Source organism: Taudactylus pleione, unplaced genomic scaffold, assembly GCF_031769625.1.
Source record: "Taudactylus pleione unplaced genomic scaffold, aTauple2 ptg000494l, whole genome shotgun sequence".
NCBI classification, from domain to species: domain Eukaryota; kingdom Metazoa; phylum Chordata; class Amphibia; order Anura; family Myobatrachidae; genus Taudactylus; species Taudactylus pleione.
Genome location: NW_028284896.1, coordinates 107,501 through 129,322, shown reverse-complemented (window position 1 = coordinate 129,322; position 21,822 = coordinate 107,501). Strand labels below are relative to the sequence as shown.

Below are 21,822 nucleotides of genomic sequence, written 5' to 3'. Positions count from 1 at the left end.
GGGCATGTGGGGAGGGAGTAGAGGTACCTATTGTGAGGTGGCAAAGGCACATGTGGAGATTGAATAGAGGCACATATGGGGAGGAGACAGAGACCAATGTGGGGAGTGAGTAGAGGCACATATGGGGAGGTGGCAGAGGCACATATGGGGTGGTGGCAGATGCCCCTGTGGGGAGCAAATAGAGGTGCATATGGGGAGGTGGCATGGGGACATGTGAAGAGGTGGCAGAGGCACCTATTGGGAGGTGGCATAGGCCCCTGTGGGGATTGAATAGAGGCACATATTGGGAGGTGGCAAAGACCCCTCAGGGGATTGAATAGAGGCACCTATGGGGAGGTGGCAGAGGGAAATATGGGGAAGTGGCAGTGGCACATGTGTAGAGGTGGCAGAGGCCCCTGTGGGGATTGAATAGAGGCACCTATGGGGAGGTGGCAGAGGGACTTATGGGAAGTTGGCAGAGGCACATATGGTGAGGTGGCAGAGGGACATGTGGAGAGGTGTAAGAGGCACATGTGGGGAGTGAGTAGAGGCACATATGGGGAGGTGGCAGAGGCACATATGGGGAGGAGGCAGAGGAACATATGGGGAGGTGGCAGAGGCTCATGTGGGGAGTGAGTAGAGGCACTTATGGGGAGGTAGCAGAGGCACATGTGGGGAGTGAGTAGAGTCACATATGGGGAGGTGGCAGATTCACATGTGGGGAGTGAGTAGAGGAACATGTGGGGAGTGAGTAGAGGCACATAAGGGGAGGTGGCAGATTCACATGTGGGGAGTGAGTAGAGGAACATGTGGGGAGTGAGTAGAGGCACATATGGGGAGGTGGCAGAGCCACATGTGGGGAGAGAGTAGAGCCTTATATGGGGAGGTGGCAGAGGCACATATGGGTATGTGGGCAGAGGCACATGTGGGGAGTGAGTAGAGGTACATGTGGGGAGGTAGTAGAGGTACATATGGGAGGTGGCAGAGACACATGTCAGGAGTGAGTAGAGAGACATATGAGGAGGTAGCAGAGGCACATATGGGTAGTGAGTAGAGGCACATGTGGGGAGGTGGCAGTGGCACATATGGGGAGGTGGCAGAGGCACATATGGGGAGGTGGCAGAGGCACATGCGGAGAGTGAGTAGGGGCACATGTGGGGAGTGAGTAGAGACACATATGAGGAGGTAGCAGAGGCACATATGGGGAGTGAGTAGAGGCACATGTGGGGAGTGAGTAGAGGCACATATGAGGAGGTAGCAGAGGCACATATGGGAGGTGGCAGAGACATGTGGGTAGTGAGTAGAGGCACATGTGGGGAGTGAGTAGAGGCAAATATGGGGAGTTAGCAGAGGCACATATGGGTAGTGAGTAGAGGCACATGTGGGGAGTAAGTAGAGGCACATATGGGGAGGTGGCAGAGGCACATGTGGGGAATGAGTAGAGGCACATATGGGGAGGTGGTAGAGGCACATGTGGGGAGTGAGTAGAGGCACATGTGGGGAGTGAGTGGAGGCACATATGGGGAGGTGGCAGAGGCACATGTGGGGAGTGAGTGGAGGCACATATGGGTAGGAGGCAGAGGCACATGTGTCGAGGTGACAGAGGCCCTTGTGGGGAGTGAATAGAGGCAGATATGGGGAGGTGGCAGGGGGACATTTGAAGAGGTGGCAGAGGCACATGTGGGAAGTGAGTAGAGATACCTTTGGTGACGTGGCAGAGGCACATGTGGTGAGGTGGCAGAGGCCCCTGTGGGGATTGAATAGAGGCACATATGGGGAGGTGGCATGGGGACATGTGAAGAGGTTGCAGAGGCACATGTGGGGAGTGAGTAGAGGCACCTATGGGGAGGTGGCAGAGGGACATATGAGGAAGTGGCAGTGGCACATGTGGAGAGGTGGCAGAGGCCCCTGTGGGGAGTGAATAGAGGCACCTATGGGGAGGTGACAGAAGGACATATGGGGAAGTGGCAGTGGCACATGTGGAGAGGTGGCAGAGGCCCCTGTGGGAATTGAATAGAGGCACCTATGGGGAGGAGGCAGAGGCACATGTGGAGAGGTGACAGAGGCCCCTGTGGGGAGTGAATAGAGGCACATATGGGGAGGTGGCAGAGGGAAATATGGGGAAGTGGCAGTGGCACATGTGTAGAGGTGGCAGAGGCCCCTGTGGGGATTGAATAGAGGCACCTATGGTGAGGTGGCAGAGGGACTTATGGGAAGTTGGCAGAGGCACATATCGTGAGGTGGCAGAGGGACATGTGGAGAGGTGGTAGAGGTCCCTGTGGGGAGTGAGTAGAGGCATATATGGGGAGGTGGCAGAGGGACATGTGGGGAGTGAGTAGAGGCACATATGGGTAGGAGGCAGAGGCACATGTGGAGAGGTGACAGAGGCCCCTGTGGGGAGTGAATAGAGGCACATATGGGGAGGTGGCAGGGGGACATTTGAAGAGGTGGCAGAGGCACATGTGGGAAGTGAGTAGAGATACCTATGGTGACGTGGCAGAGGCACATATTGGGAGGTGGCAGAGGCCCCTGTGGGGATTGAATAGAGGCACATATGGGGAGGTGGCATGGGGACATGTGAAGAGGTGGCAGAGGCACATGTGGGGAGTGAGTAGAGGCACCTATGGGGAGGTGGCAGAGGGACATATGAGGAAGTGGCAGTGGCACATGTGGAGAGGTGGCAGAGGCCCCTGTGGGGAGTGAATAGAGGCACCTATGGGGAGGTGATAGAAGGACATATGGGGAAGTGGCAGTGGCACATGTGGAGAGGTGGCAGAGGCCCCTGTGGGAATTGAATATCGGCACCTATGGGGAGGAGGCAGAGGCACATGTGGAGAGGTGACAGAGGCCCCTGTGGGGAGTGAATAGAGGCACATATGGGGAGGTGGCAGGGGAACATTTGAAGAGGTGGCAGAGGCACATGTGGGGAGTGAGTAGAGATACCTATGGTGACGTGGCTGAGGCACATGTGGTGAGGTGGCAGAGGCCCCTGTGGGGATTGAATAGAGGCACATATGGGGAGGTGGCATGGGGACATGTGAAGAGGTGGCAGAGGCACATGTGGGGAGTGAGTAGAGGCACCTATGGAGAGGTGGCAGAGGGACATATGGGGAAGTGGCAGTGGCACATGTGGAGAGGTGGCAGAGACCCCTGTGGGGAGTGAATAGAGGCATCTATGGGGAGGAGGCAGAGGAACATATGGGGAGGTGTAAGAGGCACATGTGGGGAGTGAGTAGAGGCACATATGGGGAGGTGGCAGAGGCACATATGGGGAGGAGGCAGAGGAACATATGGGGAGGTGGCAGAGGCACATGTGGGCAGTGAGTAGAGGCACTTATGGGGAGGTAGCAGAGGCACATGTGGGGAGTGAGTAGAGGAACATGTGGGGACTGAATAGAGTCACATATGGGGATTTAGCAGAGGCACATATGGGTAGGGAAAAGAGGCACATATGAGGAGGTAGCAGAGGCACATATGGGTAGTGTGTAGAGGCACATGTGGGGACTGAATAGAGGCACATATGGGGAGGTGGCAGAGGCACATATGGGTAGTGAGTAGAGGAACATGTGGGGACTGAATAGAGGCACATATGGGGAAGTAGCAGAGGCACTTATGGGTAGGGAAAAGAGGCACATATGAGGAGGTAGCAGTGGCACATATGGGTAGTGTGTAGAGGCACATGTGGGGACTGAATAGAGGCACATATGGGGAGGTGGCAGAGGCACATGTGGGGAGTGAGTAGAGGCACATATGGGGAGGTAGTAGAGGCACATATGGGAGGTGGCAGAGACACGTGGGGAGTGAGTAGAGACACATACGAGGAGGTAGCAGAGGCACATATGGGTAGTGAGTAGAGGCACATGTGGAGAAGTGGCAGAGGCACATATGGGGAGGTGGCAGAGGCACATGTGGGGAGTGAGTAGAGGCACATATGAGGAGTAGCAGAGGCACTTATGAGGAGGTAGCGGAGGCAGATATGGGGAGGGGGCAGAGACACATGTGGGGAGAGAGTAGAGACAGATATGAGGAGGTAGCAGAGGCACACATGTGGGGAGTGAATAGAGGCACATATGAGGAGGTAGCAGAGGCACATATGAGGAGGTAGAAGAGGCACATATGGGAGGTGGCAGAGACACGTGGGTAGTGAGTAGAGGCACATGTGGGGAGTGAGTAGAGGCAAATATGGGGAGGTAGCAGAGGCACACATGTGGGGAGTGAGTAGAGGCACATATGAGGAGGTAGCAGAGGCACATATGAGGAGGTAGAAGAGGCACATATGGGAGGTGGCAGAGACACGTGGGTAGTGAGTAGAGGCACATGTGGGGAGTGAATAGAGGCACATATGGGGAGGTGGCAGAGGGAAATATGGTGAAGTGGCAGTGGCACATGTGTAGAGGTGGCAGAGGCCCCTGTGGGGATTGAATAGAGGCACCTATGGGGAGGTGGCAGAGGGACTTATGGGAAGTTTGCAGAGGCACATATGGTGAGGTGGAAGAGGGACATGTGGAGAGGTGGCAGAGGTCCCTGTGGGGAGTGAGTAGAGGCATATATGGGGAGGTGGCAGAGGGAAATGTGGGGAGTGAGTAGAGGCACATATGGGTAGGAGGCAGAGGCACATGTGGAGAGGTGACAGAGGCCCCTGTGGGGAGTGAATAGAGGCACATATGGGGAGGTGGCAGGGGGACATTTGAAGAGGTGGCAGAGGCACATGTGGGAAGTGAGTAGAGATACCTATGGTGACGTGGCAGAGGCACATGTGGTGAGGTGGCAGAGGCCCCTGTGGGGATTGAATAGAGGCACATATGGGGAGGTGGCATGGGGACATGTGAAGAGGTGGCAGAGGCACATGTGGGGAGTGAGTAGAGGCACCTATGGGGAGGTGGCAGAGGGACATATGAGAAAGTGGCAGTGGCACATGTGGAGAAGTGGCAGAGGCCCCTGTGGGGAGTGAATAGAGGCACCTATGGGGAGGTGACAGAAGGACATATGGGGAAGTGGCAGTGGCACAAGTGGAGAGGTGGCAGAGGCCCCTGTGGGAATTGAATATCGGCACCTATGGGGAGGAGGCAGAGGCACATGTGGAGAGGTGACAGAGGCCCCTGTGGGGAGTGAATAGAGGCACATATGGGGAGGTGGCAGGGGGACATTTGAAGAGGTGGCAGAGGCACATGTGGGGAGTGAGTAGAGATACCTATGGTGACGTGGCAGAGGCACATGTGGTGAGGTGGCAGAGGCCCCTGTGGGGATTGAATAGAGGCACATATGGGGAGGTGGCATGGGGACATGTGAAGAGGTGGCAGAGGCACATGTGGGGAGTGAGTAGAGGCACCTATGGGGAGGTGGCAGAGGGACATATGGGGAAGTGGCAGTGGCACATGTGGAGCGGTGGCAGAGACCCCTGTGGGGAGTGAATAGAGGCATCTATGGGGAGGAGGCAGAGGAACATATGGGGAGGTGTAAGAGGCACATGTGGGGAGTGAGTAGAGGCACATATGGGGAGGTGGCAGAGGCACATATGGGGAGGAGGCAGAGGAACATATGGGGAGGTGGCAGAGGCACATGTGGGGAGTGAGTAGAGGCACTTATGGGGAGGTAGCAGAGGCACATATGGGTAGTGAGTAGAGGAACATGTGGGGACTGAATAGAGGCACATATGGGGAAGTAGCAGAGGCACATATGGGTAGGGAAAAGAGGCACATATGAGGAGGTAGCAGAGGCACATATGGGTAGTGTGTAGAGGAACATGTGGGGACTGAATAGAGGCACATATGGGGAGGTGGCAGAGGCACATATGGGTAGTGAGTAGAGGAACATGTGGGGACTGAATAGAGGCACATATGGGGAAGTAGCAGAGGCACTTATGGGTAGCGAAAAGAGGCACATATGAGGAGGTAGCAGAGGCACATATGGGTAGTGTGTAGAGGCACATGTGGGGACTGAATAGAGGCACATATGGGGAGGTGGCAGAGGCACATGTGGGGAGTGAGTAGAGGCACATATGGGGAGGTAGTAGAGGCACATATGGGAGGTGGCAGAGACACGTGGGGAGTGAGTAGAGACACATACGAGGAGGTAGCAGAGGCACATATGGGTAGTGAGTAGAGGCACATGTGGAGAAGTGGCAGAGGCACATATGGGGAGGTGGCAGAGGCACATGTGGGGAGTGAGTAGAGGCACATATGAGGAGTAGCAGAGGCACTTATGAGGAGGAAGCGGAGGCACATATGGGGAGGGGGCAGAGACACATGTGGGGAGTGAGTAGAGACAGATATGAGGAGGTAGCAGAGGCACACATGTGGGGAGTGAGTAGAGGCACATATGAGGAGGTAGCAGAGGCACATATGAGGAGGTAGAAGAGGCACATATGGGAGGTGGCAGAGACACGTGGGTAGTGAGTAGAGGCACATGTGGGGAGTGAGTAGAGGCAAATATGGGGAGGTAGCAGAGGCACATATGGGGAGTAAGTAGAGGCACATATGGGGAGGTGGCAGAGGCACATGTGGGGAATGAGTAGAGGCACATATAGGGAGGTGGCAGAGGCACATGTGGGGAATGAGTAGAGGCACATATGGGGAGGTGGCAGAGGCACATGTGGGGAGTGAGTAGAGTCACATATGGGGAGGTGGCAGATTCACATGTGGGGAGTGAGTAGAGGAACATGTGGGGAGTGAGTAGAGGCACATAAGGGGAGGTGGCGAATTCACATGTGGGGAGTGAGTAGAGGAACATGTGGGGAGTGAGTAGAGGTACATATGGGGAGGTGGCAGAGCCACATGTGGGGAGAGAGTAGAGCCTTATATGGGGAGGTGGCAGAGGCACATATGGGTATGTGGGCAGAGGCACATGTGGGGAGTGAGTAGAGGTACATGTGGGGAGGTAGTAGAGGTACATATGGGAGGTGGCAGAGACACATGTCAGGAGTGAGTAGAGAGACATATGAGGAGGTAGCAGAGGCACATATGGGTAGTGAGTAGAGGCACATGTGGGGAGGTGGCAGTGGCACATATGGGGAGGTGGCAGAGGCACATATGGGGAGGTGGCAGAGGCACATGCGGGGAGTGAGTAGGGGCACATGTGGGGAGTGAGTAGAGACACATATGAGGAGGTAGCAGAGGCACATATGGGGAGTGAGTAGAGGCACATGTGGGGAGTGAGTAGAGGCACATATGAGGAGGTAGCAGAGGCACATATGGGAGGTGGCAGAGACATGTGGGTAGTGAGTAGAGGCACATGTGGGGAGTGAGTAGAGGCAAATATGGGGAGTTAGCAGAGGCACATATGGGTAGTGAGTAGAGGCACATGTGGGGAGTAAGTAGAGGCACATATGGGGAGGTGGCAGAGGCACATGTGGGGAATGAGTAGAGGCACATATGGGGAGGTGGTAGAGGCACATGTGGGGAGTGAGTAGAGGCACATGTGGGGAGTGAGTGGAGGCACATATGGGGAGGTGGCAGAGGCACATGTGGGGAGTGAGTAGAGGCACATATGGGTAGGAGGCAGAGGCACATGTGGAGAGGTGACAGAGGCCCTTGTGGGGAGTGAATAGAGGCACATATGGGGAGGTGGCAGGGGGACATTTGAAGAGGTGGCAGAGGCACATGTGGGAAGTGAGTAGAGATACCTATGGTGACGTGGCAGAGGCACATGTGGTGAGGTGGCAGAGGCCCCTGTGGGGATTGAATAGAGGCACATATGGGAAGGTGGCATGGGGACATGTGAAGAGGTTGCAGAGGCACATGTGGGGAGTGAGTAGAAGCACCTATGGGGGGGTGGCAGAGGGACATATGAGGAAGTGGCAGTGGCACATGTGGAGAGGTGGCAGAGGCCCCTGTGGGGAGTGAATAGAGGCACCTATGGGGAGGTGACAGAAGGACATATGGGGAAGTGGCAGTGGCACATGTGGAGAGGTGGCAGAGGCCCCTGTGGGAATTGAATAGAGGCACCTATGGGGAGGAGGCAGAGGCACATGTGGAGAGGTGACAGAGGCCCCTGTGGGGAGTGAATAGAGGCACATATGGGGAGGTGGCAGAGGGAAATATGGGGAAGTGGCAGTGGCACATGTGTAGAGGTGGCAGAGGCCCCTGTGGGGATTGAATAGAGGCACATATGGAGAGGTGGCAGAGGTCCCTGTGGGGAGTGAGTAGAGGCATATATGGGGAGGTGGCAGAGGGAAATGTGGGGAGTGAGTAGAGGCACATATGGGTAGGAGGCAGAGGCACATGTGGAGAGGTGACAGAGGCCCCTGTGGGGAGTGAATAGAGGCATCTATGGGGAGGAGGCAGAGGAACATATGGGGAGGTGTAAGAGGCACATGTGGGGAGTGAGTAGAGGCACATATGGGGAGGTGGCAGAGGCACATATGGGGAGGAGGCAGAGGAACATATGGGGAGGTGGCAGAGGCACATGTGGGGAGTGAGTAGAGGCACTTATGGGGAGGTAGCAGAGGCACATATGGGTAGTGAGTAGAGGAACATGTGGGGACTGAATAGAGGCACATATGGGGATTTAGCAGAGGCACATATGGGTAGGGAAAAGAGGCACATATGAGGAGGTAGCAGACGCACATATGGGTAGTGTGTAGAGGCACATGTGGGGACTGAATAGAGGCACATATGGGGAGGTGGCAGAGGCACATATGGGTAGTGAGTAGAGGAACATGTGGGGACTGAATAGAGGCACATATGGGGAAGTAGCAGAGGCACTTATGGGTAGGGAAAAGAGGCACATATGAGGAGGTAGCAGTGGCACATATGGGTAGTGTGTAGAGGCACATGTGGGGACTGAATAGAGGCACATATGGGGAGGTGGCATAGGCACATGTGGGGAGTGAGTAGAGGCACATATGGGGAGGTAGTAGAGGCAAATATGGGAGGTGGCAGAGACACGTGGGGAGTGAGTAGAGACACATACGAGGAGGTAGCAGAGGCACATATGGGTAGTGAGTAGAGGCACATGTGGAGAAGTGGCAGAGGCACATATGGGGAGGTGGCAGAGGCACATGTGGGGAGTGAGTAGAGGCACATATGAGGAGTAGCAGAGGCACTTATGAGGAGGTAGCGGAGGCACATATGGGGAGTGAATAGAGGCACATATGGGGAGGTGGCAGAGGGAAATATGGGGAAGTGGCAGTGGCACATGTGTAGAGGTGGCAGAGGCCCCTGTGGGGATTGAATAGAGGCACATATGGAGAGGTGGCAGAGGTCCCTGTGGGGAGTGAGTAGAGGCATATATGGGGAGGTGGCAGAGGGAAATGTGGGGAGTGAGTAGAGGCACATATGGGTAGGAGGCAGAGGCACATGTGGAGAGGTGACAGAGGCCCCTGTGGGGAGTGAATAGAGGCACATATGGGGAGGTGGCAGGGGGACATTTGAAGAGGTGGCAGAGGCAGATGTGGGGAGTTAGTAGAGATACCTATGGTGACGTGGCAGAGGCACATGTGGTGAGGTGGCAGAGGCCCCTGTGGGGATTGAATAGAGGCACATATGGGGAGGTGGCATGGGGACATGTGAAGAGGTGGCAGAGGCACATGTGGGGAGTGAGTAGAGGCACCTATGGGGAGGTGGCAGAGGGACATATGGGGAAGTGGCAGTGGCACATGTGGAGAGGTGGCAGAGACCCCTGTGGGGAGTGAATAGAGGCATCTATGGGGAGGAGGCAGAGAAACATATGGGGAGGTGTAAGAGGCACATGTGGGGAGTGAGTAGAGGCACATATGGGGAGGTGGCAGAGGCACATATGGGGAGGAGGCAGAGGAACATATGGGGAGGTGGCAGAGGCACATGTGGGGAGTGAGTAGAGGCACTTATGGGGAGGTAGCAGAGGCACATATGGGTAGTGAGTAGAGGAACATGTGGGGACTGAATAGAGTCACATATGGGGATTTAGCAGAGGCACATATGGGTAGGGAAAAGAGGCACATATGAGGAGGTAGCAGACGCACATATGGGTAGTGTGTAGAGGCACATGTGGGGACTGAATAGAGGCACATATGGGGAGGTGGCAGAGGCACATATGGGTAGTGAGTAGAGGAACATGTGGGGACTGAATAGAGGCACATATGGGGAAGTAGCAGAGGCACTTATGGATAGGGAAAAGAGGCACATATGAGGAGGTAGCAGTGGCACATATGGGTAGTGTGTAGAGGCACATGTGGGGACTGAATAGAGGCACATATGGGGAGGTGGCATAGGCACATGTGGGGAGTGAGTAGAGGCACATATGGGGAGGTAGTAGAGGCAAATATGGGAGGTGGCAGAGACACGTGGGGAGTGAGTAGAGACACATACGAGGAGGTAGCAGAGGCACATATGGGTAGTGAGTAGAGGCACATGTGGAGAAGTGGCAGAGGCACATATGGGGAGGTGGCAGAGGCACATGTGGGGAGTGAGTAGAGGCACATATGAGGAGTAGCAGAGGCACTTATGAGGAGGTAGCGGAGGCACATATGGGGAGGGGGCAGAGACACATGTGGGGAGTGAGTAGAGACAGATATGAGGAGGTAGCAGAGGCACACATGTGGGGAGTGAGTAGAGGCACATATGAGGAGGTAGCAGAGGCACATATGAGGAGGTAGAAGAGGCACATATGGGAGGTGGCAGAGACACGTGGGTAGTGAGTAGAGGCACATATGGGGAGTGAGTAGAGGTAAATATGGGGAGGTAGCAGAGGCACACATGTGGGGAGTGAGCAGAGGCACATATGAGGAGGTAGCAGAGGCACATATGAGGAGGTAGAAGAGGCACATATGGGAGGTGGCAGAGACACGTGGGTAGTGAGTAGAGGCACATGTGGGGAGTGAATAGAGGCACATATGGGGAGGTGGCAGAGGGAAATATGGGGAAGTGGCAGTGGCACATGTGTAGAGGTGGCAGAGGCCCCTGTGGGGATTGAATAGAGGCACCTATGGGGAGGTGGCAGAGGGACTTATGGGAAGTTGGCAGAGGCACATATGGTGAGGTGGCAGAGGGACATGTGGAGAGGTGGCAGAGGTCCCTGTGGGGAGTGAGTAGAGGCATATATGGGGAGGTGGCAGAGGGAAATGTGGGGAGTGAGTAGAGGCACATATGGGTAGGAGGCAGAGGCACATGTGGAGAGGTGACAGAGGCCCCTGTGGGGAGTGAATAGAGGCACATATGGGGAGGTGGCAGGGGGACATTTGAAGAGGTGGCAGAGGCACATGTGGGAAGTGAGTAGAGATACCTATGGTGACGTGAGAGGCACATATGGGGAGGTGGCATGGGGACATGTGAAGAGGTGGCAGAGGCACATGTGGGGAGTGAGTAGAGGCACCTATGGGGAGGTGGCAGAGGGACATATGAGCAAGTGGCAGTGGCACATGTGGAGAGGTGGCAGAGGCCCCTGTGGGGAGTGAATAGAGGCACCTATGGGGAGGTGACAGAAGGACATATGGGGAAGTGGCAGTGGCACATGTGGAGAGGTGGCAGAGGCCCCTGTGGGAATTGAATATCGGCACCTATGGGGAGGAGGCAGAGGCACATGTGGATAGGTGACAGAGGCCCCGGTGGGGAGTGAATAGAGGCACATATGGGGAGGTGGCAGGGGGACATTTGAAGAGGTGGCAGAGGCACATGTGGGGAGTGAGTAGAGATACCTATGGTGACGTGGCAGAGGCACATGTGGTGAGGTGGCAGAGGCCCCTGTGGGGATTGAATAGAGGCACATATGGGGAGGTGGCATGGGGACATGTGAAGAGGTGGCAGAGGCACATGTGGGGAGTGAGTAGAGGCACCTATGGGGAGGTGGCAGAGGGACATATGGGGAAGTGGCAGTGGCACATGTGGAGAGGTGGCAGAGACCCCTGTGGGGAGTGAATAGAGGCATCTATGGGGAGGAGGCAGAGGAACATATGGGGAGGTGTAAGAGGCACATGTGGGGAGTGAGTAGAGGCACATATGGGGAGGTGGCAGAGGCACATATGGGGAGGAGGCAGAGGAACATATGGGGAGGTGGCAGAGGCACATTTGGGGAGTGAGTAGAGGCACTTATGGGGAGGTAGCAGAGGCACATATGGGTAGTGAGTAGAGGAACATGTGGGGACTGAATAGAGGCACATATGGGGAAGTAGCAGAGCCACATATGGGTAGGGAAAAGAGGCACATATGAGGAGGTAGCAGAGGCACATATGGGTAGTGTGTAGAGGAACATGTGGGGACTGAATAGAGGCACATATGGGGAGGTGGCAGAGGCACATATGGGTAGTGAGTAGAGGAACATGTGGGGACTGAATAGAGGCACATATGGGGAAGTTGCAGATGCACTTATGGGTAGGGAAAAGAGGCACATATGAGGAGGTAGCAGAGGCACATATGGGTAGTGTGTAGAGGCACATGTGGGGACTGAATAGAGGCACATATGGGGAGGTGGCAGAGGCACATGTGGGGAGTGAGTAGAGGCACATATGGGGAGGTAGTAGAGGCACATATGGGAGGTGGCAGAGACACGTGGGGAGTGAGTAGAGACACATACGAGGAGGTAGCAGAGGCACATATGGGTAGTGAGTAGAGGCACATGTGGAGAAGTGGCAGAGGCACATATGGGGAGGTGGCAGAGGCACATGTGGGGAGTGAGTAGAGGCACATATGAGGAGTAGCAGAGGCACTTATGAGGAGGTAGCGGAGGCACATATGGGGAGGGGGCAGAGACACATGTGGGGAGTGAGTAGAGACAGATATGAGGAGGTAGCAGAGGCACACATGTGGGGAGTGAGTAGAGGCACATATGAGGAGGTAGCAGAGGCACATATGAGGAGGTAGAAGAGGCACATATGGGAGGTGGCAGAGGCCCCGGTGGGGAGTGAATAGAGGCACATATGGGGAGGTGGCAGGGGGACATTTGAAGAGGTGGCAGAGGCACATGTGGGGAGTGAGTAGAGATACCTATGGTGACGTGGCAGAGGCACATGTGGTGAGGTGGCAGAGGCCCCTGTGGGGATTGAATAGAGGCACATATGGGGAGGTGGCATGGGGACATGTGAAGAGGTGGCAGAGGCACATGTGGGGAGTGAGTAGAGGCACCTATGGGGAGGTGGCAGAGGGACATATGGGGAAGTGGCAGTGGCACATGTGGAGAGGTGGCAGAGACCCCTGTGGGGAGTGAATAGAGGCATCTATGGGGAGGAGGCAGAGGAACATATGGGGAGGTGTAAGAGGCACATGTGGGGAGTGAGTAGAGGCACATATGGGGAGGTGGCAGAGGCACATATGGGGAGGAGGCAGAGGAACATATGGGGAGGTGGCAGAGGCACATTTGGGGAGTGAGTAGAGGCACTTATGGGGAGGTAGCAGAGGCACATATGGGTAGTGAGTAGAGGAACATGTGGGGACTGAATAGAGGCACATATGGGGAAGTAGCAGAGCCACATATGGGTAGGGAAAAGAGGCACATATGAGGAGGTAGCAGAGGCACATATGGGTAGTGTGTAGAGGAACATGTGGGGACTGAATAGAGGCACATATGGGGAGGTGGCAGAGGCACATATGGGTAGTGAGTAGAGGAACATGTGGGGACTGAATAGAGGCACATATGGGGAAGTTGCAGATGCACTTATGGGTAGGGAAAAGAGGCACATATGAGGAGGTAGCAGAGGCACATATGGGTAGTGTGTAGAGGCACATGTGGGGACTGAATAGAGGCACATATGGGGAGGTGGCAGAGGCACATGTGGGGAGTGAGTAGAGGCACATATGGGGAGGTAGTAGAGGCACATATGGGAGGTGGCAGAGACACGTGGGGAGTGAGTAGAGACACATACGAGGAGGTAGCAGAGGCACATATGGGTAGTGAGTAGAGGCACATGTGGAGAAGTGGCAGAGGCACATATGGGGAGGTGGCAGAGGCACATGTGGGGAGTGAGTAGAGGCACATATGAGGAGTAGCAGAGGCACTTATGAGGAGGTAGCGGAGGCACATATGGGGAGGGGGCAGAGACACATGTGGGGAGTGAGTAGAGACAGATATGAGGAGGTAGCAGAGGCACACATGTGGGGAGTGAGTAGAGGCACATATGAGGAGGTAGCAGAGGCACATATGAGGAGGTAGAAGAGGCACATATGGGAGGTGGCAGAGACACATGGGTAGTGAGTAGAGGCACATGTGGGGAGTGAGTAGAGGCAAATATGGGGAGGTAGCAGAGGCACATATGGGGAGTAAGTAGAGGCACATATGGGGAGGTGGCAGAGGCACATGTGGGGAATGAGTAGAGGCACATATAGGGAGGTGGCAGAGGCACATGTGGGGAATGAGTAGAGGCACATATGGGGAGGTGGCAGAGGCACATGTGGGGAGTGAGTAGAGTCACATATGGGGAGGTGGCAGATTCACATGTGGGGAGTGAGTAGAGGAACATGTGGGGAGTGAGTAGAGGCACATATGGGGAGGTGGCAGATTCACATGTGGGGAGTGAGTAGAGGAACATGTGGGGAGTGAGTAGAGGCACATATGGGGAGGTGGCAGAGCCACATGTGGGGAGAGAGTAGAGCCTTATATGGGGAGGTGGCAGAGGCACATATGGGTATGTGGGCAGAGGCACATGTGGGGAGTGAGTAGAGGTACATGTGGGGAGGTAGTAGAGGTACATATGGGAGGTGGCAGAGACACATGTCAGGAGTGAGTAGAGAGACATATGAGGAGGTAGCAGAGGCACATATGGGTAGTGAGCAGAGGCACATGTGGGGAGGTGGCAGTGGCACATATGGGGAGGTGGCAGAGGCACATATGGGGAGGTGGCAGAGGCACATGCGGGGAGTGAGTAGGGGCACATGTGGGGAGTGAGTAGAGACACATATGAGGTAGCAGAGGCACATATGGGGAGTGAGTAGAGGCACATGTGGGGAGTGAGTAGAGGCACATATGAGGAGGTAGCAGAGGCACATATGGGAGGTGGCAGAGACATGTGGGTAGTGAGTAGAGGCACATGTGGGGAGTGAGTAGAGGCAAATATGGGGAGTTAGCAGAGGCACATATGGGTAGTGAGTAGAGGCACATGTGGGGAGTAAGTAGAGGCACATATGGGGAGGTGGCAGAGGCACATGTGGGGAATGAGTAGAGGCACATATGGGGAGGTGGTAGAGGCACATGTGGGGAGTGAGTAGAGGCACATGTGGGGAGTGAGTGGAGGCACATATGGGGAGGTGGCAGAGGCACATGTGGGGAGTGAGTAGAGTCACATAAGGGGAGGTGGCAGATTCACATGTGGGGAGTGAGTAGAGGAACATGTGGGGAGTGAGTAGAGGCACATATGGGGAGGTGGCAGGGCCACATGTGGGGAGTCAGTAGAGCCATATAGAGGTGGCAGAGGCACATATGGGTAGGTGGCAGAGGCACATGTGGGGAGTGAGTAGAGACACATATGAGGAGGTAGCAGAGGCACATGTGGGGAGTGAGTAGAGGCACATATGGGGACGGAGTAGAGGCACATATGTGGAGGCAGCAGAGGCACATATATGTAGTGAGTAGAGGCACATGTGGGGAGTGAGTAGAGGCACATATGGGGAGGTTGCAGAGGCACATGTGGGGAGGTGGCAGAGGCACATATGAGGAGGTAGCAGATGCACATATGGGGAGGGGACAAAGACACAAGTGGGGAGTGAGTAGAGACACATATGAGGAGGTAGCAGAGGCACATATGGGGAGTGAGTAGAGGCACATGTGGGGAGTGAGTAGAGGCACATATGAGAAGGCAGCAGAGGCACATATGAGGAGGTAGCAGAGGCACATATGGGAGGTGGCAGAGACACGTGGGTAGTGAGTAGAGGCACATGTGGAGAGTGAGTAGAGGAAAATATGGGGAGTTGGCAGAGGCACATATGGGTAGTGAGTAGAGGCACATGTGGGGAGCAAGTAGAGGCACATATGGCGAGATGACAGAGGCACATGTGGGGAATGAGTAGAGGCACATATGGGGAGGTGGCAGAGGCACATGTGGGGAGTGAGTAGAGGCACATGTGGGGACTGAGTGGAGGCACATATGGGGAGGTGGCAGAGGCACCTGTGGGAAGTGAGTAGAGTCACATATGGGGATGTGGGAGATTCACATGTGGGGAGTGAGTAGAGGCACATATGGGGAGGTGGCAGATTCACATGTGGGGAGTGAATAGAGGCACATGTGGGGAGTCAGTCGAGCCATATATGGGGAGGTGGCAGAGGCACATATGGGTAGGTGGCAGAGGCACATGTGGGGAGTGAGTAGAGGTACATGTGGGGAGGTAGTAGAGGCACATATGGGAGGTGGCAGAGACACATGTCGGGAGTGAGTAGAGAGACATATGAGGAGGTAGCAGAGGCACATATGGGTAGTGAGTAGAGGCACATGTGGGGAGGTGGCAGTGGCACATATGGGGAGGTGGCAGAGGCACATATGGGGAGGTGGCAGAGGCACATATGGGGAGGTGGCAGAGGCACATGCGGGGAGTGAGTAGAGGCACTTGTGGGGAGCTAGTTTTGGCACATATGGGAGGTGGCAGAGGCACATGTGAGGAGTGAGTAGAGGCACATGTGGGGAGTGAGTAGAGGCTCATGTGGGGAGTGAGTAGAGGCACATGTGGGGAGGTAGCAGAGGCACATATGGGGAGTGAGTAGAGGCACATATGGGGAGTGAGTAGAGGTACATATGGGGAGGTAGCAGAGGCACATATGGGGAGGGGACAAAGACACAGGTGGGGAGTGAGTAGCGACACATATGAGGAGGTAGCAGAGGCACATATGGGTAGTGAGTAGAGGCACTTGTGGGGAGTGAGTAGAGGCACATATGAGGAGGTAGCAGAGGCACATATGAGGAGGTAGCAGAGGCACATATGGGATGTGGCAGAGACACATGTGAGTAGTGAGTAGAGGCACATGTGGGGAATGAGTAGAGGCACATATGAGGAGGTAGCAGAGGCACATATGGGAGGTGGCAGAGACACATGTGAGTAGTGAGTAGAGGCACATGTGGGGAGTAAGTAGTGGCACATATGGGGAGGTGGCAGATGCAAATGTGGGGAGTGAGTAGAGGCACATATGGGGAGGTGGCAGAGGCACATGTGGGTAGTGAGTAGAGGCACTTGTGGGGAGTGAGTAGAGGCCATATGGGGAGGAGGCAGATGCACATGTTGGGAGTGAGTAGAGGCACCTATGGGGAGGTGGCAGAGGCACATGTTTGGAGTGAATAGAGGCACCTATGGGGAAGTGGCATGGGGACATGTGAAGAGGTGGCAGAGGCACATGCGGGGAGTGAGTAGAGGCACATATGGGGACGGAGTAGAGGCACATATGTGGAGGTAGCAGAAGCACATATATGTTGTGAGTAGAGGCACATGTGGGGAGTGAGTAGAGGCACATATGGGGAGGTTGCAGAGGCACATGTGGGGAGGTGGCAGAGGCACATATGAGGAGGTAGCAGAGGCACATATGGGGAGGGGACAAAGACACATGTGGGGAGTGAGTTGAGACACATATGAGGAGGTAGCAGAGGCACGTATGGGTACTGAGTAGATGCACATGTGGGGAGTGAGTAGAGGCACATATGAGGAGGTAGCAGAGGCACATATGAGGAGATAGCAGAGGCACATATGGGAGTTGGCAGAGACACATGTGAGTAGTGAGTAGAGGTACATGTGGGGACTGAGTAGAGGCACATATGAGGAGGTAGCAGAGGCACATATGAGGAGGTAGCAGAGGCACATATGGGAGGTGGCAGAGACACGTGGGTAGTGAGTAGAGGCACATGTGGGGAGTGAGTAGAGGCAAATATGAGGAGGTAGCAGAGGCACATATGAGGAGGTAGCAGAGGCACATATGGGAGGCGGCAAAGACACATGTGGGGAGTGAGTAGAGGCACATGTGGGGAGTGAGTAGAGGCACATATGGGTAGTGAGTAGAGGCACATGTGGGGAGTAAGTAGTGGCACATATGGGGAGGTGGCAGAGGCACATGTGGGGAGTGAGTAGAGGCACATATGGCAAGGTGGCAGTGGCACATGTGGGGAGTGAGTAGAGGCACATATGGGGAGGAGGCAGATGCACATGTGGGGAGTGAGTAGAGGCACCTATGGGGAGGTGGCAGAGGCACATGTGGGGAGTGAATAGAGGCACCTATGGGGAAGTTGCAGAGGCACATATGGGGAGGTGGCAGAGACACATGTGGGGAGTGAGTAGAGACATATGAGGAGGTAGCAGAGGCACATATGGGTAGTGAGTAGAGGCACATGTGGGGAGTGAGTAGAGGCACATATGAGGAGGTAGCAGCGGCACATTTGAGGAGGTAGAAGAGGCACATGTGGGGAGGTAGTAGAGGCACATATGGGGAGGTAGCAGAGGCACATATGGGGAGGTGGCAGAGACACATGTGGGGAGTGAGTAGAGACATATGAGGAGGTAGCAGAGGCACATATGGGTAGTGAGTAGAGGCACATGTGGGGAGTGAGTAGAGGCACATATGAGGAGGTAGCAGCGGCACATTTGAGGAGGTAGAAGAGGCACATGTGGGGAGGTAGTAGAGGCACATATGGGGAGGTAGCAGAGGCACATATGGGGAGGTGGCAGAGACACATGTGGGGAGTGAGTAGAGACATATGAGGAGGTAGCAGAGGCACATATGGGTAGTGAGTAGAGGCACATGTGGGTAGTGAGTAGAGGCATATATGAGGAGAACATGGTGAGCGGATCCAGTCAGAATGTCGACACAAGAACATCGGCATGTTCTAAATGCCGATAATCAGAATGTTGATAAGAAAATGTCTACAGTAACAAATGTCACATAAGGTTTACATTTAACATGTAGACACAAGAATGGCAAAAGGTAATTTTTGTGTTATACTGTATGTAAGGCTAGGGTTAGATTTAGTGTTAGGCTTAGGTTTATAGTTAGGCTAAAATATCCAAAAAACTGTACAGATGTGTACTCACTTGTCTGCCATTAATACAACATGTAGCACAACTAGCTGGTCACGTCTCATATGCCCGCATCAAGATGCATTGTAATGTATAGAGACGCAGCATAACGTATTCAGTTGCAGCACAGTGCAGAGTGTAATACTGGTTTATGTCCACTAGATGTCACTTTTGCTAAATGTCATTTGCGCATAAGTGAAATATCTACAGTATAGCAAGCACTGACAGGTGGGCCAGTCACTGTACAGTGTAAACATGTCACACGCATAGACTTTAACAAAATGAGATGTCTTCATGATGAGTCTTGTACTATTGTTAAATGCTGACATATCCTCTAACAGCTTACAGTACAGTATCACATTACTTGCAATTATGGGGCAAAGACAGTGGCTTTATTCAAAGCACAAGCTACTTATACGGCACAGGCCCCTATGCAATAACAGTGAGAATAATCAGGGCCATCAGTAAGGGATGTGAGCAGCACCTGAATACAGTAGTTGGCTCCAGCGGCTTAGTCGTATGTTGAATGCTTAATATGACCTTCAGCTGGGGTTAGATTTCTGTTGAGGACTGGGGTATTGAAGAATAATTTTGTATATGATTTTGTTGCCAATATAACATTATATACAGTAGATATACTGGTGTGCCAGTGCGTTTCAGCGCCATTACAGGGGCTTGCATAAAGTAGCCACTGCGATGCCATACGCAGCTTGGGCTTTTACTGTGTGCGATGAGGTTAACAATTCCTGAGCAAGGTCAGATCTTGTGCAAGTGTACGTCAGGCTCCGATGGTACTCGATGTTACCGATGGTTTCACAGACTTGCAAAGTATTGCGGATGTGTGTAAGGCAGTGGTTCTCAAACTCGGTCCTCAGGACCCCACACAGGTCACGTTTTCCAGGTCACCCAGCAGGTGCACAGGCGTATTCATTACTCATTTAAAAGAGCCACAGGTGGAGATAATTATTTCACTTGTGATACTGTGAGGAGACCTGGAAAACATGCACGGTTTGGGGTCCTGTGGGCTGAGTTTGATGTAACGTAAAGTGGGCGTCCTTATTAGGCAATATCGATCCGTAATGAATCAGGCTCAGAGACACAAACACAAAAGGGTATACAGTCATACACACAGGGGGCATAGAGCTATAGAGACAGGGTGGGATTACTGTATGGACATTATTTTCCACTGCCCGGGTTCTGGAGTGCATCAGTAACCAGCCCCCGCTAACCAGGAAGCCACTGGAGGAGTCGAGGAGGGGGGTGCAAGTGGGGAAGGGAACACATATGCTGAAAGTTAGGTGTTGCGCTCTCTGCTACGCAGTTTATGCACCTGGTCCGGGGAAAGATGTTGATCCATGAGAAGCGGGGCCCCTGAGCCATGAGCTCCACTATACCTCCATTTAACCCAGCTCCAATAGCACTGATGATACCAGTCACAAACTGCAGCTGATTAAATGGCAGACTGTACTGTAATATCATGTGTTCCTATTGTAGAGCCGTAACTAGACTTTTAGGTGCCCTGTGCCAGAAAGAGCATTGGCGCCCCACCCCCCTATTTTTGAAATAGGGGCATAACACACCCGAGAAAACGACCATGGCCTCATGGAGAAGGGCCAGGGAAGAGATAGGGGAGGGCCAGGAGATCCTGGGGATTAAATAAGAGGAAGTTACAAGTGAGAATGATATTAAACAGATAATTGACAGCCCAAACAGTGCCCCCTGCCCTTCCAAGGCACCGGCCGCACTACCCTAGATACGGCCCTGTTCTATTGTACTCCTCTGATGGCCAACCCTGCCCCTTTTGGGCTGGCGCAAGGAAGCAAGGGTTTGCACTGTCTACGGTGGTTAGACATCTGAGTGTTTTGTTTGTTCTAGTGAAACATAGAACGTCTTACCGCAGCACCACAGTGTCCACATGAACCACGCCCAGTGAACACTGTGTACTGTAATACTTCTTGAAAATAATGTTTATCAGTCTTCATGCAATTACTTTGTGACAAAATTAAATGCAGTCTGCATAGGCAGGGGCATATTTATAATGGGTCAAGGGGGGCCCTACACACCGCACACCCTGCACCCAAATTAAATATACTCACCTCTCCATTGGCCCGGTGGTGGCTGCAGAGCTGCAGAAACCTCCGGGAAAATGGCCACTGTGGCCATTTTCCTTGTGATTCACGCATGCGCAGTAGAGAGGTCCCGGGAATGCGATGTGGGTGCCATGTTCCTGGGGACCTGCGCATATTGCCAGAGTGTACTGCACCGCCGGAGAGGAGGGAGCCAGATCAGAGCCCGCACACGGGCCCCCTCCTCTCCTAAAGGGCCTCTATGCATACAGTCGGTCATAGACTCTAATACTTCAGTAATTCATATAGTCCATGAATTACTGAGGTGGTAATAAATAGCCTGTTTTATTGTAAATGAAATGGTGACGTTCAGTACAGTATATACACAGGGATGTGCGGTTCGGTTCTCCAGTAATCCAATCCACCCGAATTTCGTCTATCCGGGCTAATCTGAGTCGCTGTTCTGATTTTCCCACGGTTCGGAATTCGGATATTAAATTCAAACTACGAGTTTTAAATTGCAAAAAATCACATGATTCTAGATGTTTTTAAAAACTTTATTATAATAATAATAATAATAATAATAATAATAATAATAATAATAATAATAATAATAATAAAAAATAAACAAAACCAAACCCAAAATCAAAACATGAAGAGGCATCCAGATCCAAAATCAAAACATGGGGTCAGCACACCTCTCTAATATACAGTATATAATAAATTTGCTGTAGTGCACTATTTGACTTATGTAATGTACTTTATATTGTACTGTATACTGCATTCATATTGTACTGTTCTGTCTAGGTACTCCCCACTCGGGATTGCATCTCTCATCTGTGGGAAGATTGCCGGCATCAAGGACCTGGAGACTGTGGCACGCCAGCTGG

The 21,822-nt window shown here is 53.5% G+C and overlaps 1 protein-coding gene across 1 annotated transcript in view; it reads left to right on the top strand.

Annotated features, from left to right (window-relative positions):
• LOC148502516 (excitatory amino acid transporter 2-like) overlaps window positions 1-21,822 on the top strand; it is a 202,585-nt gene that overhangs the window by 155,507 nt on the left and 25,256 nt on the right. The window contains exon 7 of the mRNA XM_088449720.1: window positions 21,740-21,822. This exon is cut by the window's right edge and continues 151 nt beyond it. Within this exon, the coding sequence (XP_088305846.1) occupies window positions 21,740-21,822 (83 nt within the window). The remainder of the gene's footprint in view (window positions 1-21,739) is intronic.